The sequence below is a fragment of the Balaenoptera musculus genome, chromosome 7 (assembly GCF_009873245.2).
Source record: "Balaenoptera musculus isolate JJ_BM4_2016_0621 chromosome 7, mBalMus1.pri.v3, whole genome shotgun sequence".
NCBI lineage: Eukaryota > Metazoa > Chordata > Mammalia > Artiodactyla > Balaenopteridae > Balaenoptera > Balaenoptera musculus.
This window is the reverse complement of record NC_045791.1, coordinates 108,488,624-108,506,383: the sequence shown is the minus strand read 5'-3', so window position 1 is coordinate 108,506,383 and position 17,760 is coordinate 108,488,624. Positions and strand designations below refer to the sequence as shown.

Here is a 17,760-nt window from a genome sequence, read left to right as displayed (position 1 = left end):
GCAGACTCGCTAGAGCCCCACCTGGATGCTGGCACATCTCAAATCATTACCCTGAGGCCCTAAGCAGACTCTGAAGATGTGTCAAATTTACTTTTGCTTATGGCGGTGGAAACGTGTACAGTGCCCCACCTCTGGGAGTGCGTCACTGGCAAGCACAGGCTTTCAAAAGGCCCACCCTGTCCCCTCCCTTGATGAGCAGTGGCCAGCCACAGAGACACTGGCCTTGCCCGCAGGAAAGACGACGCCCAGCACCTAGCACCCAGAGCCCAGCTCCCTCCGAAGGGGACAGACTTCCCTGGGCCCTGCCTGACCTAGGGAATAGAATCTGGAGGGAGGGGTAGAACCTTCCAGTAAACAGCTCCCACCCCAGTGCTCTGGCACTCTCACCGGGGAGCTCTGAGATCCCCAGCTCACCGCTTAATCAGAGAAAACCCAGCAGTGGGAGGCTTCCAAGAAGCCTCCTGGCATATTTTAAATAGCCACAAATCCACGCTAAACCCTAGGCGCAGGCTCCAAGTGTTTACACGGCTGCATTTAGAGCTCTGAAAATAAAACCATTGATTTGGACTTCTCAAAACCAATCCTCAAACTGGACTGCAGGCGGAAAAAAATCATGAGCAAAGAAAAAACACAATGACTTCATCCAAAGATACAGCAAGAGCAAGCAAAATCCAAGACCAACGCACCCACCCAAGCTGACTTGGGTCCACCCCATGGGGAGGCCGTGTCTCTGCCAGAGGAGCCCCAGCATCTGGATGCCACCAAGCGTGGTCCCTGGGGCAGCAGGGCCGTGTCAGTCTCAGAATCTGCCTGCATAGGCTGAGGTGTTCACCCTGCCCGTCCTTCTAGTCAAGGGACTAAGAATAAACTGTGCCCGGGGACTTACTTCCCTGGCGGTCCAGTGGTTAGGACTCCACGCTTCCACTGCATGGGGCGTGGGTTCAATCCCTGGTCAAGGAACTGAGATCCCACAAGCTGCGTGGCACGGCCAAAAAAATAAAAACTAAAAAAGTAAGAACAAACCGCGTCCCTTCCTGGTTCCCTGCACTCTTCTTCTAAACTAAAACCTGTGCCGAAAAGTTTCAAATGCCAAACATCAAATGCTCCAGTTGGAGCTCTGCCTCTCTGCAGCTAGATGTAACCTATGGCGCCAGGCCTCCGGGCAGAGGGGGAGGGAGGCTGGGGTGCCTGAAGCCTCAGGAGCCCACCTACCTGGCCCTGTCCTTTCAACAGCCAGCGCTTTCACCTTCAGAAGGGTGGGGTGGAGTCGGGGTCAAGTCCCTGCAGCTCTAACTTTCCAGGGTCCTTTGTTTCAGAAATGTGTACTGAAGTCCTCTGAGCAGTAAACGGGAAGCCACTGCACTGGCCCCAAGCAAGGGGCAGGAAGTAAGACCCCCTCCTTGTCCAAGGAAGAGATAAGAGGCGCACCTTTGGACCCATCGGTGACTGGAAAAAAGGGACACTACCACGTGAAAACCAGCGAGGAGTGAGACCCGGGGCTCGCAGTCACCTGTGCGTTAACTGCAGTCTCACTTCATCAGACATATGTATGCAGCTGTTAGATACCTCTACCATCAGATAAAATCGGTCCAGGGAAAACAGTAAATAGAGGAAATATTTTTTAAAACATTGTCAGCACCACTGAACATCCTCAAGGGCTTAACACGGCCTGGAAAGCGAACTCTCCAGCCTGAGTGCACTCCCAGCCTGGGGTGCAAACCGCGAGCTCACTGCCCACCTGCTTGGACACAATCAGCCTCAGCCCGGCCAGCCAAGACTTCACAGGTGTGAACACACACGTACACACACACGCTTGCACGCGAATCCACCACCATCCCAGCTCTGAAAGGCAGAAACTGCAGGGGAATCCAGGGAAACATTCCTGATCTTTCATGACTTGGGTTGAGATGGAGGAGGCAAGGTAGGGAAGATCCCTGTTCGAGGCCTGCCAGATGGAGGCCCAGCAGTAATCACATCTTGGAAATAAATGACAATGAAAGCGGGGAGGCCAGTAGATCCTGGGAACCTGCAGAGGCCAAGACCGCAGCCCCACGCCATCCCTGCCCCATGGCTGACAGACCTGCACACGTGCTCTGTCTGCCCCTCTCTGCGTGGTCCTCAAATGTAAGGTCTGGGGCTGCACGGAGACCCACTGCAGTCGCTAAACCCCGCCCGTTAACAAAGTCGCCCGGTACTGTCAGAGCCTCTAAGAGCCTAAGAATGCGACAAGCTCCGGCCCTGCCACCCACGGGGCCGCGCAGGGATGGCGAGGACACGGCAGCCTCACTTTTCCCACCGCTCCCATTCCAGCTCCCACAGCCCCCAGACCATCTCCGTGTGGCAGGGATGTTAGAGGTGAGAGCAGGTCGTAAGTGGACCAACTAACAGCTGGAGCCCGGGAGCCCCCGACTGACGGGTGGTCTCGGGCTCCTCAACCTCCCCAACCATCTCTATAGACAGCTCCTCCACAGAGCTCTCTCCATAGATAATCCATCAGCCCTACTGACTGACGTGCGGTTTCTGGAATCGATGAATGGACACAAGCCGAGCGCTCCCAACAGGGCCCAGCCTGGAAAACATTACGTAGGTGTGGCTGTCACTCTTAATTGCCTTATTGTGACACGACAACAAAACAGTCTAAAAATAAGCATAATCGGTCTGTTCCTCAAAGAGCACAGTCTGGTGGCAGGAGCTCCAGACTGCGGGGCAGGGAGGGGATCCAGGATGGACCCGCTGTCCCCCTCGCTGCTCCCGAGACCCGAGAGCTCGGTCCCTCCACTGCCAGATGCCAGGCACCACTGGACGGCCCCACCCCTTGAAATAAATCACAGTTTCTATTTCAGCGGCAGCGACCCCTGTCCTGGCCATAAAACGGGCACGGGCCGTCACACACAGGCAGGACAGAAACCTCAACGTAAGGAGAAATTCCAATTCACCCGAAACCAGAAACGACACAACAGACCCTCGCAGGGCCCGGGGTGTGAGCTGCAGGGCACACTGAGGGCCCAGGGAGCGGCAGAAAAGTCCAGACGTGTGTTTGAAAGCAGAGGGCCCGGCGATGTGAAAGGCAACTGAGCTGTGGGACCCTCGCTGACCCCTAGAGCTGGAGAGTGAAGGGACGCCTCTGGGACAGGCAAAGCGCTCCCCCCGCACACGCAGGACCTCACACGCAACAGGCACTCTGCGACCCGACAGCTGAAACCTCCTACAGACACCGCGACCGGCCACAGACCCGGAGGACGTGACACAGCCCACACCTGACTGCCCCAGGACAGAGGTCAGAGGAGAAATCCAGGGGACATCCTTCTACCACACAGAGCCTAAACTCCTGGGCATGTGAGCTTCCCCTCAGAAGAGATGCTGAATGCTGAAATCCTCCTGCCCTCCCTCAAATCTGTTAATATCCCAGATAAATCTCTGGCCATGCCCTGGGAAGGAAGGGAACATTCCTGTTTATTTTGGAAACAGAAGAACTGAAGAGCTGACAGGTCATCTAAACGAACAATTAGAGTTTCAAAGGCTGGTTGCCTCCTATAAAGGGATTTTATCTGCAAGTTTTATCAAATTGTAACTGACATGCATCAAGTACATCTAACTTTGGAAACTCACCTGAAATGGAGTGTCAGCTGGTATCTAAGGTGAAGGACCTTTCTAGGATTTGCTTGGCATTAGACGCACAAATCATATTATCACCCCAAAGGCACGCCTGCTACAAATAAAAGTCAGGCTTCAGAGGCCACTGGGGAGGAGATTCCTGGGCATAAAAGGTGCTGGTTAACACCTGCCACCCAGGAAGCCCAGACTGAAAGGGCAACCTGGCCTGATAGAACCTGAGGCCTTAATCTCCTTCCCAGGGATGGATATCTCTCTGAAGACTTTAAAGAAAAGGAAAAATGCCATAAAAATCTCCTGCCGTGTGGAAAACTAACTGCCTCAGAAATACACACTTGTTTGACAGCAAATACCTGGATTTTTCTGCTGAGAATAGTGTGCACTTTCAGAGCTGGGGTTCATCCCTTCCCTGCTTCCCTGGACAGAGGCTGTTACAGCCCCCATCTACCTGACCTTTAACCTGCAGGTCTTAGGGGCGACCCCGTAAATAATAATGTCGTGGGATTCATCCGGATGGACCGGACGGGGAACTGGGGAAGGAGGTTATTTGGAAAGCTTTCCTCTGAGCGGGAATTTGGAAGTGGCATTCGGATCTGTCGGTCAGGGGCTGTGTCCAAACCTCCTGTAGGTGCTGTACGTATGCAGGCATCCTCCGCAAAGGGGTACAAGTGGCGCGCAGGCCTCAGCGTGGGCATCTCTCAATCCCAGCTTCTGGGCCTACTTAATAAGTTACTTGTTAATTTTAAAATTTTAACTAATTTAAATGTTAAATATGAAATTTATTATTTTGTAGTTTATAAAACAGTGTATATTTGTATAATGTATGAATATTAAACCAAGTAAATATGAAATTTTAACGAACATTTTAAAAATATGTATTTCGGAGAGATGAAAGAGGCAAGTACATTTCAAACAAAACAAAACAAAACAAAAAAATCAGTGGAACCCCAAATTGTAACCTCTTTCCAAAGGGTCATTATTTTTTACCCATGCCACCTTAAGCAGAAGAAGTTATTTTTCATTTTAAAGGAGAGTAAGATTTCTCACATACACAGCACCCTGCTCTCCCCGCTGGCCAGGGTGGCAGCACCTCCTTCCAGAACAGTTCCTGTCATTGGCGGGGCGGGGCGGGGCGGGGCGGGGTGGGGGGCACCACCAAGCAGGCAGCAGCTGCCAAGGGGTGGGGGACACACGTGGCGCCCCTGCTGCCCTGAGCCCACAGGGTGGCACACACTCGCCCTCACCCCTCACCACCAGCCCAGGTCCAGCGCTGTTATCAATCCCTATTTTCCAGACGAGGAAACCGAGGTACAGAGAGGTTAGAGAACACGCTCAAGGACACACAGCCAGAAAACAGCAAAACCAGGCGTCTGGTTCCAGAGGCCTCGTTCTCAGCCAACAAGCCGCACGTGCCCCATGACCAGCTTGAAAGGGCTTCACAACACACCTATTACTATCCCAGTACGAAAACACAAGCAAACAAAAAATAGCCAAGTAGCAACACGGTATAAAATACGCACACTCTCAGACCCTCTGCCAGACGCAACGTGATGCATACGTCGGTGGAAAACAATACATTTCCCCAATACTCTAATTCTGAACCGATTCCTCTGTTAGTGATCTACTCCTAAAAGTCAATAACCCACCAGAGCTGTAGGGCGTGGTATTCTTTAGGCACTGGTCGATGTTAAAGGCAGATGTAAAAATTACGGTAACTGTATTACATTTCTAGGTGCTATATAGAATTCAACATTTACTCCTGTCTCATAAACCTGAGATCTGAGTTTAAGGATGGGCGGGGGCAAAGCTAAAAGCTCTGTACAAACACAAGCTCCCTCCCAAGTGGCTCTGCGTGTGTCTGGCTGTCTTGGGAAAAGTGGATACACAAGGCAGTTAACTCAAGTGGGGCGGAACTGAGCTGAGGACAAAAGCACCAGGCCTGACATAACTCCCTCCCGCTGCCGTGCACGCATTCTGCTCCCGGGGAGGAACACAGGAGAGTCGTGGTGGGTGAAAAAGGGGCGAAAATTCTCAGAGAGGTGAGCATCTTGACCGGGTAAAACGGGACAGGACGGCAGCCCCCCGGGCACGGGTCATCTCATCTGGTGACCGCGGCCCGGCGTCAGCCCAGGCGCACAGATGGGAAAGCCCGCCCGGGGTGGTCCAGCAGGTGGTAGGCGGGTAATTCCGAGCAGAGCCTCCGGGGGCCCACAGTCGCTCTTCCCGCCAGGCCACGAGCTTTTCCTGATGCGGCCTGAACAGGACAATCTGCAGAAGAACTGTCAGAGCAAACATTCCAGACAGGGTGACGCTCCGGCCACGGGGACTCGGGATGCTACTTGAAGACGCGCCGCACGCGTCGGAACCAGGCCAAATGGATGTCACCTGCTCCCGGGCAGAGACAAGGCCCCGGGAAAGGCCGGGCTTCCCACCTCAGGAGGCCACCTGGATCCCCTTCCACTGGCACGCAGAGAGCCAGAGGACAGGCCTGGGGGCGTCACACATCAAGGGCCACATGGACATCCCGGAGGGTGCATCCCAGGTTGCAGCTTCCAGAAAGGGCTACCATGCCCTTGACCTTTGAGACACCTGCACACATGCAGACCCTCACTCCATCCCACCTTCACTGGGTTCAGGCCCAACATGCCTCCCGCTGCTAGATCAGAGCCTCACAGCCTGCCCAAAGCTGCCCAGTTTCTTCACATCTGAGCCTCTTTCCATCAACAAAGCAGATTTTCTCAATCTTCCATGAGCATACACTGAATTAGCACTCTTCGGTCTTGGGGGGGCGTCCCAAGAGGAAGCCCCATCATGGGCCCAGCTCCCTGCACTCTGACCTCTCCCATGTGAACCCCAAGTGCCTCTCACCAGGGTTACCTGCTGGCACGAACGATGAACAGGTTTTATGACACGATCTCTTATACTGTCGAGCCACAGTGCTTTCATCCAAAGCAGTAGTACTTGATGTACAAAAGAGTGGAAATGTCAGCTTGACAGCAACACAGGTCCAAAGACACCATCTGTATCACAGTGTTAGAAAACTTGAGTATTTGAAGATAATATGGAATGCTCCAAATGACCTTGATTACACTCCACCCCGCTGGACAAACAATATGTTGCATCAGCGCTTATTACTCTGAAGGCTGTAAGTCAGTGCCAAGAGGAGGATCAATCGCTGTTCAATAAAATAGGAAGACGGCTTTTTCTAGGGACGCAGATGACTCTGGTTTTCAGGCAACACACCCTCCAGGAGGAAAGCACAAGCAGGGATCACGAAAGGCAGGTTGAGGGCGCAGCACTCGGAAATAAACACATATTTGGCTCGGATCAGGAATGAAATGAATCCACATGCTACTAATGGAGTTAACTCTGCTGGTTACAGGAATCAAGAGGGGGGGAAAAAAAAAGGACCACTCTGCTCTCCCACTTATAAACTGACAATTTAAAAAGAAGTAATTAACCGGGAGATCATTAGAAAATACGGGGTGAAGTAGTGAAAACAAAATACAAGGTTAATTCATACTTGTGGCTTTGGAAATGCATTTGCCCCACCTGGGCCAGCTTACATGTGAGAGCAACCGTAAATCCAAGCATATCCACGTATTTCATATGTTCTATCTTTGGGTCTTTTGTAAAACATACTATAGGCAATCATTCTAAAGCAAAGCTATTCATTCTGGCCTTCCTGAGAATCAGCCACGGGGATTCTAAACACCTACTTAAATAATGAGGCAGATGGGGCTCAGGGCAGTGAAGTGACTTCTCTGGGCACCTTGAGCCCAAGTTTGCGGCCAAAACCAAACCTATCCCACTGACTCTGGACGCCGTGCCTTCTCCACATGGCAACTTAAAAAAGTCTCCCACGATAAACAGAACATTCCTTCCTGCCACCATCATCGACTTACTCACACACCTGAAACCAGTTTTCAAGGCAAGAACGCTAAGAGAAAGCAAAAAAGAAAGCAGCACAGGCTGCGAGAGAATCAGACTGAGATCACGCCGGGACATCACCCACCACCTTGAAGGCAGAAGGACAAACGGCTTCAGTACCATGAGGGGCTTGATGGCCTGACACGAGCCCAGGAAGCACAAGCTGTGGTGGCAGCTGCGGAGTGGCCACGGGGCAGGGGGGATGGGACAGATCACTTCCCCTAAGTCTCAGGTTAGCCAGCTGAATAAAGCATCAGTCACAGGTACAGCCAGGTTTGGGGGGGCCGGGGGGAGCCGGGGGGAGCCGGGGAGCAGGTAGGAGATCAGTACAAGGAAATTACAGACAAATACACCTCTCTTTCTGTAAGTTTGGGAGAAAGCTGCTTCCTGAGAGACCAGGTACAAAAATCATCAAAATCCTAGATCCTGAAAGGACTCTTGACCTTAAAAACTAATACGGGACTTGACTAGCCTGGGCTTGGCAGCCTCCTGTGACCGGGAACACTTCACACAGGGAAGCAGCCCACCCCTCAGGTGAGAAGTGCCTGCCTAGTTCTGAGTCAACCTGGTCCTAACGCATCGCACTCGTCAGTGCTGACTACTGCGTCCTTCTTATGGCTGCGTCTCAAAAACCGGGAGACAAGTCTCCACGCTCCCAGGCTTCCCTTCCAAATTAAAATTCCCCAAGTGTCTTCAAACGAACTTGGCTTCCAGAGTCTTCCAGGAGCCAGATCAGGCAAGTAGATTAGGCGTCTTCTGTTAAATGCAAGAGAGGTCAGATTCTCAGAAGGTTGGCATTCTAGTCTGGCAAGTAAAATAACCAGAAGAATAAGATACTCAGGTATCCTGGAGCTATGGATGAGCGGTGGGCACCACGGAGACAGCCTGCCTTGCTGGGTCCACCCCTCCCTCCACCAGTGACTGGGCCAGGATCTAAGGGAGCGGGACTTAAGTTGCAGGAAAGCAAGTTACAGGTGTGCGTCCCTAAGTCCCAAATCTTGTTACACATAGCTCACAGACCAACTGGTTTTTCCATTGTTTTAGAGCCCTTGCTAATTGGAGCAGGAAGGTACAAGATGGATCAACAAGCGCCGTCCCGTCCCCACCCCCATCAACTGAAGGAGTGGCATCTGAGTAATTCTGGTCTGTGTGAGAACGAGGGAGGGCAGGAGCTGCATCAGAGGGCCTGGTGGCATTGTTTACCGGGTCAATTCTCAAGTGTCTGACGGTCAGCAGCATAGCTGAAAGAAGTCCTTGCGATGACAGGCACAGGGGCCAGAGGGAACACAGATGCCCTTTGACAAGCATCTCAAACAGATGAATATCCACGCACACATGAATCTGTATTCCACTGGTACCCAAAGGCAGCCCTCGGAATAAAGGGAGTGGTCCTAAGTGTCGACCAAATGAAGGGCACGCTAAGTCAGGCAAAACCTTGCACCTGATGATCACACCTGAAACAGACCCCGTGCTTCGTAACTATTCTCAACAGAGGACAATATTAGAAAGTAACCCTCTTTTTCCCTTTCACTCCCACCAAGTGAAGTGTGCCTCTTCAAGTTATCTTCATTTGTTAGATAAGGAGAAGCCAAATGATCCTTTCCCAAGCCTCTGGCTGGTACGCCCTGGTACTGAAGGAGGGAACAGAGATTCCCGTCCTCCAACCTATGAAGCTTATTTCTTTGTAAGCTTTCTGAATCTTCAGATCCATGAGTGATGTTAGAATTGAAAACCAACGTGAAAATGAAATTAACGAGATTATGAGAAAACAAAGGGTCAAGATGCAGCTTTGAATTAAAACCAGCCAAATGAATAGATGTGTGCTAAGATTTTTTAAATTACGGGAGCATCTACAGGTTTGTCTTAAGTAAATGAACAGGAGAAAAGAAAACTAACAAATGTGAATGCCTACATCAATGGAAATGTATGAAAAACAGAATGCCTAAGGCTATAACCTACAAACAAGTAAATATCATCACCACACCACACTGGACTCTAATCTGAGCTGAACAAAACCTAGACCAAAACGATGGTGAGCAGATGGTACTTTCTCTCAAAATGATGCAAAGACAATAATCGCCCTTCTTTTTGCTAATCTGTTGACCTTAATACCAATTCTGTTCATCACCTGGGGATATAACTGCAGCTTGCAGCTGTACATACTTTATCTCAATCGTTGCCCTAATAAAAAACCTTTTCTTTTGCATTATTTTACTCATTGTCAGCATTTTAAATAAATATAATTTTTCAAATAATTACAGAAAAGAATAACAATAGCCTAAAGGCAATTTCCCATCATAAACAAAAACCTCATGCCAAAAAAAGAAAAGAAAAAAAAAAAACCTCCTGAAAACCGTAACATCCTTTTTAATGGCTGACAGTGGCATTAGTCATATAGATCTGGTGAACACGAATGATTCTTTTAGGAGTTAACTATAGAAATCCCAACCAACTTGCTGGTGGAGAATCTCCTCTTTTCTACCTGGGAAACTCCTACTGATCCTGCAAGACCCAAATCATTTTATCTCTCTGTGAGGTCTTCATTCACTCCTTCCCCTCTTCAAGGACATTTGCTCCCCTTTTTGTGTACCCCCCAAGTCATCTCAGTTCCTCCCACAAACACCTATTACAAGTCTATGTGCCAAGCACAGTGCTCTTAATTCTACAAAAGGAACAGGAATAGGACGCCCAGGAGGGACTCATTGACTATTAGAACTGGCAAACAAGGTTACTGTTACACATTAGGATTAGCGCTCCGATGGAGAAATAGTCATACCTTCCCCTAAGTATCCCATGATGTTGGGATTCACGGGAACCTCTCCATCTCCCCCAACAGGCTACCGACCTTGGAAGTCAGGAACTGTGCCCTAGTAAGCCCTAGCTCTCTGCTCCACTGCAGATTACACCACAGAAACTCAAATGTTTGTTAATGCAATAGAACAACAAAAAGACTGAAAATACAAAAAGTGGTACCAGTGCTTTACAGTTGGGTCTTATACTTCCAAACAAAAGTACTTAATTCTATAACCGACCAGATGGCTGCAGTGGACCTATGTTAAAACTGGAGGATTTCTTTAGCAGATGTACTTTTGAACATCCCTTTGGGGGCAGGATATTCCAAGCCCAGCCAAGCCCAGATCACGAAAGATGCTAATAGGTGACTATGCTGCAACGTGGGCTCCAACTCAAGAAAATAAACGTGGCAAGACACAGCCTAAGCCTCCAGTGCCTGCTTCGAGGGTACCTGGCTGACCAGCGCAGCTCTGTCTGTACCCCAAGTGGGCTGCTCCGTCTCCAGGAAAACAATTCAACCTTATGACTAAAACGATGCGGATGTTCCTAAATTGCTACCTAGAGTCATTTATTAAACAACAAAAACAAAACAAAATAAAACAAAAAAAACAACACACACAAGTGAATTTCAAAACACTGAGTATGTAATTGGTTCAAAATGTCTCAGATGAAAAACTTGCAGTTACATCCTTTCTTTAAAACCCTGTATGTCTTTCTCAGCAACAAATCAAGTTCAAAAATAAAAATGCATCAAGTTATTTCAGTGTTGCTTCCCCTCTTACTGAAAGTTTTTGTTTTTTTTTTAACTATAAAACAGTCTATCACCCTGCACAAATTGAGTGACACACATCAACGGAATCAAAAATTAAAGAACAAAGCCACTCATCAAACTGTGCTGTCAAAAATCAGCTGTAAATTAGTAATTTAAAGAGCTAACCTCAGTCTGGGCTATCAAGGAATTTATTGCTGTAATCAATCCTCCCAGACAGCAATAGAACACCCTGAAAACACGTGCGGCCCTAGACTGGCACTGCTGGCATCTGGTTCCAAGGATGCCGGCAGCTGGTTCCATCCGTCAGCAGGCTGGTCGGGATGCAGAGGGCCCTCGCCAGAGGGTGACACCCTACAGTGTAATAAATCATTTATGATGTGATCTTTCGCTGTATTACACGATAGTTGTGTCAACAGACTCTGCCCTAATACACGCGTATCAGATAACAGGAAACTGCCCTTGATCTGACATAAGGCCTCTCTGAAATGTTCTAGGGCTCCCTAATATTGATAGTTACACAAAGCTGACAGCAGCCACCCTGGAACCTGGGAGGCGACGGTTACACATCACGGTGGGGGGAGAAAGAGGAAGAGCCTCAACAGACCAATAGGGATTAAAAAGTACGAGAGAATCATCCAACAACAGGAGCTCTTCATTCTTTCATCCCAATGCCTTGAATTAAGATTATAAGAAAACCACAGCTATGTGATGTGTGAGCCTGTGTGCGTCCTTAAAATAAGACTCTAACCATCTTGCAAAGGTACCTTGCCTAAGCAAATTAACTCTAAGAGGCCAAGTAATTAATAATAATTAATTCGGTAGTCTTTTGAAGTTATTTTCCTATAGTCAATTCAAACTTTTAACAGCTGAAAGAGGGTAGCAAAAGAAAATTTGCCTGATGACAAATCTCCTCTAAGGTCCTTTATACTTGAAAGGATGTCAAATTTTCATACAAAGTGGCTGAGATTTAAAACTAGTGACTGCTCCTCCCAATATATATATATCACATTACAAGTCTGCAACGGCTTACCTGTAACTCTGAAATCTAAACAGGTCTGAAAATGGAAGCTTTGTTCACAACTGCTTAGCAGCCTCTTGGTGGCAAAGCACATTTATCATACCGAGTGTGAATATCTCTGGCTTTGCTGCATTTTGCTAGTGTCTGATTACAGGGTGTTGCCCGACCTCACGGCCAGCGTTCTGTCACACACACCACTTTACCTTCCTAAAATCCGAATTTTCTTAAGTCCTGCAAATCTACCTGGCCCCATGGTTTAAGGCTCTGGGGACCTTCGCTCTATGGACGTTCACAGGGAGATTGAGCCTGGGTTCCATTGCATCTGAATGTTACCTGAGAGAATTCTACCCTAAATTCAAAATTTCATTTAAATAGCACCTAAAATTTGCATAATCTGTCATAGGAAGCAAATATATAAAAGTATGATAAAAATGAGAAGACCCAAAAGCTGTGGGGTGCACCTTTTACTTGTAATAGATACAGGCCTTACAAAAATCCTGAGAACGCTGACATTTCAGGTATTTTAGCCAAAGGCAGGTGAAGGAGGTAGTTTTGTGAGTACCTAGAACTTTGAAGTAAGGCCCTAGAGTTCCAACTGTGTGTGCTGTAACCTAGTTCGCTAACATTTGGTTTTTCTGCACAACCCACAATGCTGTTATTCTCAGATGAAAGTAATTCCACCCTGAAAAGGAATGGCCACAGGGACAAAGCAACCAAGCATTATTTTAATTATTACTATTGTTATTGTCTTGTACTGCCCTAGAAGGGAAAATTCCCATACACTTCACACCTTTACTATTCCAAATCTACTATCAATCCATTTGACAGGAAAGGAAACACCCAAACCCCAAAGCTTTTAACTTGTATCAATAGCCACCACAATGAAACACATTCTAAGTGCTGTCTGGGCCGGCTCCCTCTTCCTCCCACTGAGGTCCCCCTCCCCCTCCCCCTGAGGTGTACCTGCCTGGGACCCAGGCAGCTAATGACTATTTTCTACAAAGCCCCTGAGAACAAAGATGCAAGCCTGCCATTAGAGGAAGAACGGGCTGCCTGCATATCTGAATTTCCACCGAACACAACTGATGGCAGCGGTAGCTCCATACAAACCAAATGTCTCAACGAAACAACTCACATCATTTTTTAATATTTTAAGGGCACGTGGGAAGGGGTTGAGATAATGGTTGGAATCAAACACGGTGTTTTCTACAGTATTCCAAGGCAGATTAAAACAAAAGATGTGTGCAGCAAGTTAAACTAATGCAAGCCGGACAACAAGTAACTTGATGCTATACAACCTCGCTAATCAAAAAATTCAGATTTTAACACTACTTGCACATCTGACTGCTTGGTTTCAAATATTTTCCATCATATCCTGAGGCTCAAAGGGAGCGTATTAGAACATGACATCATCTGTCTTCAGTTTACCTTAAAAGTAACTTCAGTGAAGGCAGTGGTTTCTTTGTATTGTCTGGTTTTAACATACGCCCTCGGCAGTCAGCTCACCTGTGAAGCCCACTAAGGAAGAATACGCTCTCCGGGGCTAGTGGGTTAGCAGGTGAAAAGCTCTGATGAAAAGCCCACATTGCAGTGCTTCAACTATCTCCATCTCTATCAGAAGCAGGGTTCTGGTAATCAGCAGAAGGGACGTTACTAATGATTTTTCCGTGGTGAAGTGCACGGGGGACAATATTCTTAGGCATCCCCCTCACACCCCTCCCCATGAGAAGGACGCAAAAATGTAGCCTAACCCCCCACCCCCAGCCTCTTTAGGGCGATGTCCAGGCAGCACGTAGAGAGTTTTGCTGTTTCTGGAAGATTCTGACCCCCAAACAACTACCAGAAGGTCAGCTGATTCTTGCAAGAGAATGTCACCACATCTGCCTCCAGAACTTTCCCTGTTGGAGGTCCAGAGAACTGAGCAGAGAGTAGAGAACTGAGATCTCAGGTTCAGCTGCGGGGCGGTGGTTTTCCCTGCCCGTGTGCTGTAATACGTTCCTAGGAAACAAGAGTCCCGGCCCAGACGAGCTCTCACCATATGATGCCACTTGGCAGGGAGGCTGTGGGCAGAGACCCATCTCTGACCACTGGAGTGAACCCTCTCTACCAAAGGGTGAGGGCTGCCAAAGCAGCGAGGCCACATCGCAGCACTCAGAGATGGTAGTGCCTACAGGGAGACCAGGCTTGGGGGCGGAGGTAGAAATTAACCAAGATGAACACCGCCTCTCCTGGCCACGCAGCACCTGCGTGGTAGCTTCCGGGGCCAAGCCCCAGCTCCCTGCTGCAGCCCACAGGTATCCCAGCCGGCAAGCGCGCGGTGCAGCACGAGCTCACGGGCCCGCTGATGGAGAACTGGCTGCGCCAGCATCTGCGGGAGAAAGGCACCGCTTGGCAAGGTGATGTCTCCCTAGACGGGCTCCCAGTGGCTAAAGCGACAGACCCTGAAAGGCACCAGCACACGCAGCTGGGAGCAGGGGCAGTCAAGAACTTCCAGAGCTGCAGTATGACGGGAAAAACCGCACTACCGGAGTTCACTTCCAGCACGGCCACTCGCCGGCTGGTGACCTGGGAGGGCAGGTCCCTTAGCCGTTCCCAAGTCCCGGCGTGTTCTGCCAGGCAGGCCGCTGCGGGGCCCCCGGCCGGTGCCCACCACTGCCCTCCCCTGCCCGGCCGCGCTGCCCACCTCTGCGCGGGGACCCGTCGATGCTCTCGGCGCTGGACGAGTGCGCGTCGGCCGGGGCCCGCCGCAGGCTGCTGAAGTAGCCGCGCGGCCGCGAGGCGCCGCTCCGCGGGGAGGGACCGCCGCCGGTCGCGCCGTCCCTGCGCGCGAAGATGCCGCTGAAGAAGCGCAGCAGCCGGTGCTCCAACGCCGCGCCGGAGCCCGCGGCCGCCGCCCGCGCGCGCTCCAGCCGCTGCAGGTCGCTGTTGTCCAGCGTGCGGTTCTTGCTCTTGCTGCGCTCCCAGCGCTCCAGATCCGAGAGCGCGTCGTTCTTGCTGAGCACCTCGCCCACGTCCAGGGTGTTGCGCTTCTCCGAGGCGGGCTGCCCGGAGGCCGCGGGCTCCAGGGCGGCCCCGGGGTCGGCCACGGCCTCGCCGCCCGGAGCCCAGGCCAGGCTCCCGGAGCTGCTGTGGCGCCTCCCGCGACCCAGGGCCTGGCCCCGCGGCGCCTCGGGCCCGCTCCAGTGCCTGAAGCTGAGGCTCCGCCGCAAGGGCGCGGCTCGAGCCCCCTCCACGTCGGGACTGCCGGGAGCGGGCGAGCCGGGCCCCTCCTCCACTGCCGGGGGGCTGCCGGCCAGGGCCTCGGGCTCCGGGCCGCGTGCGCACGGCCGGAGCCGCCCGAGCTCCAGCTGCCCAGTGCTGCGGGTGCGGAAGGTGCGGAAGTCCCAGCCGCGAGGCCGGCGGCCCTCGGGGTCCTCAGCGCACGCCACCTCCTCCGCCTCCTCCACTAGCCGCCCGGGTGCGTCCGGGGAGCGCGCGGGCCGGGGCCTCCGAGCCGGGCGCGGGTCGGGGCCGCCGGGGCCCGGCGCGCCCAGCTGCTCCTTCCGGACCATGGTCACGGAGATGCGGTAGACGGTCTTCCTGGGGGGCGTCCCGCGCGGCATCGCGTCCGCGGGCGGAGACGCGGGTTCGCCGCTGTCGTCCAGCAGGTACATATCTCCCGGGACCGCGGCCGCCGCGCCGCCCGCCGGGGCTCCGCCGCATCCAGCGCGCCGTGGCCGGGCCGCACGGTCGGGGCGGTCGCCGCGGAGGGCGGGCGAGCCCGAACAGGGTCCACGCCCCCCGCTCACCGCGAGGGCCGCGCTCAGGCTGCGGGAACGGCGCCCCTGGCGCCCGCCGGCCCGTGCGCCGCGCGGCCCGAGTGCGGGGGTCCGGGTCCGGGGCGCCGAGCCATGGGCCGGCGGGGCCGGGCGGGCGGGCGGTCAGGCGTGGGGACTGTCTCGCCGGCAGGTGCGGTCGCGGCGCGCAAGGCCCGGGGCGGGCGGCGGCGCCCGCGGCTTCATTGTCTACGGCGCGGGGCCCGCTCTCATTCTCGGGCCTTTTCTGCACAGTTCGGCGGCTCCGCAGCCTCCTCCACTCCGTGGGCTCGGGACACGCGGGCAGCTGCGCCGGCCGCGGGCGAGGGGCTGGCGGGCGGCGGTTTAAAATGGAAATGCGCGCCGGAGCGGGGCGAGGCGGGCAGGGGCAGACGGGCAGGGACCGCGGGCCGCGCGCCCAGGCCGGCTGCCGAGTCCCGGGAGCGCGGCGGCGGCAGCGGGCGCGCGGTTGGGCGGCCAGGCCTAAGCGCCGGGGTGGATCGCCGCCGCCGCGCGGACCGGAGCCTCCGGGGCATTGGCGGTGGGGGTGGGGGGGAAGGAGCGAGCGCCCGCCTGAACCGACACTCCGGGGCTTGGCTTGCAAAAGCAAACAGAATATGGACCATCTCTCACCTGCTGAGGGTTTATAGGAAGAACCTCTCCTAATCAAGGAGCTTTGAAGGAGCGACTCAAAAGGCTTGTTTTCAAAATCAAGGTATCTTAGGTACTTGTTGCCCTAACTGTACAGAGGAGCAAGTGCACCCCCAGGAAGGAGAGAACAAAGAAGGGCCCAGGAAGGCAGCATCTGGCGATGGGGGTGCGGTTCACACCAGTGCCCTCCAAGTGAAGGACCGTGCAGTTTCACTCCTAGAATAATATTTTGGAGTTATCTTCCCAACGGGTGGGGAAAAACTCCTGACAGGCAGGCATTTGCTGTCTTGGATAACAGGCCAGAGAATACAGTGGCTAAGAGCAGAAGAAAGCAAAGGCGGCTGCCTGTCCCAGCCCTGCCTGTTCATTTCCTTCCTAGAGGGCTCAGTTTGTACACCTGTCCAGGGGGGATGGAAAAGAAATACAAAAACAAAAACCCAGTACCTAAACTCTGAGCATTCTTGTGAGGGCTGAATTAGCTGAGGCTATGGGCAGGCATTCTGTGTAAGTGCTAAATATTTACCATTAGTATTGTTTTCTAATCAACAGGTTGTTTTTGTTTTTAAATATTTATTTATTTACTTTGGCTGCACTGGGTCTTAGTTGCAGCACGCAGGATCTTTTAGATGCGGCATGTGGGATCTAGGTCCCCAACCAGGGATCGAAGCCGGGCCCCCTGCATTGGGAGCGCAGAGTCTTGGCCGCTGGACCACCAGGGAAGTCCCTTTACCATTAATATTTAGTGTTGATTTTTCTCCCATCATCTTCCCACCAGCTACCTCTTGGCTCTGTAGATACTGGTTCTTCATATTATCTGATGCAGCACTATATTCACACGTACTTGATCAACACATAAGTTCTTCATGCTGTCCTGAACATAGATCTCTCTGTTTAAAAGCTTCAGAAGGAAAATGTGGTAAAGACAACGTCCACTCATCAAACCGGATGCTTTTACACAGCCTTCTCTAGGCCTGGAAACGCCAAAGACTGCTGAGAGGCTGTTTCTAAGAAAAGTGCTCGAGGCTAGGCCAGGTGTGACTCTGGGATTAGACAGCTGTTCGCAAGTGCTGATTTCCCTTCTTTAATCTCTTAACAAGTAATTATGGGGCAACTGTTGTGTTTATGGCACTGAAAAGGATATGAAGATGAATCGTGAGGTCTCTTACAAAGGAGGTTATAACCTAGGAAAT

At 51.9% G+C, this 17,760-nt stretch overlaps 1 protein-coding gene across 10 annotated transcripts in view; it reads right to left on the bottom strand.

The window, feature by feature from the left end:
- AGAP1 (ArfGAP with GTPase domain, ankyrin repeat and PH domain 1) overlaps positions 1–17,760 on the bottom strand; it is a 549,508-nt gene that overhangs the window by 379,737 nt on the left and 152,011 nt on the right. For 2 of the 10 annotated variants that reach the window (XM_036857332.1, XM_036857331.1), the window contains exon 1: positions 14,809–16,244. The exons of 5 other annotated variants lie outside the window; for them this stretch is intronic. In XM_036857332.1, coding sequence (XP_036713227.1) covers positions 14,809–15,778 — 970 coding nt within the window. In that variant the 5' untranslated portion in view covers positions 15,779–16,244. Of the gene's footprint in view, positions 1–14,808; positions 16,247–17,760 lie in introns of those variants that run through there. 3 more of the 10 variants (XM_036857330.1, XM_036857333.1, XM_036857334.1) reach the window with 3 other exon arrangements.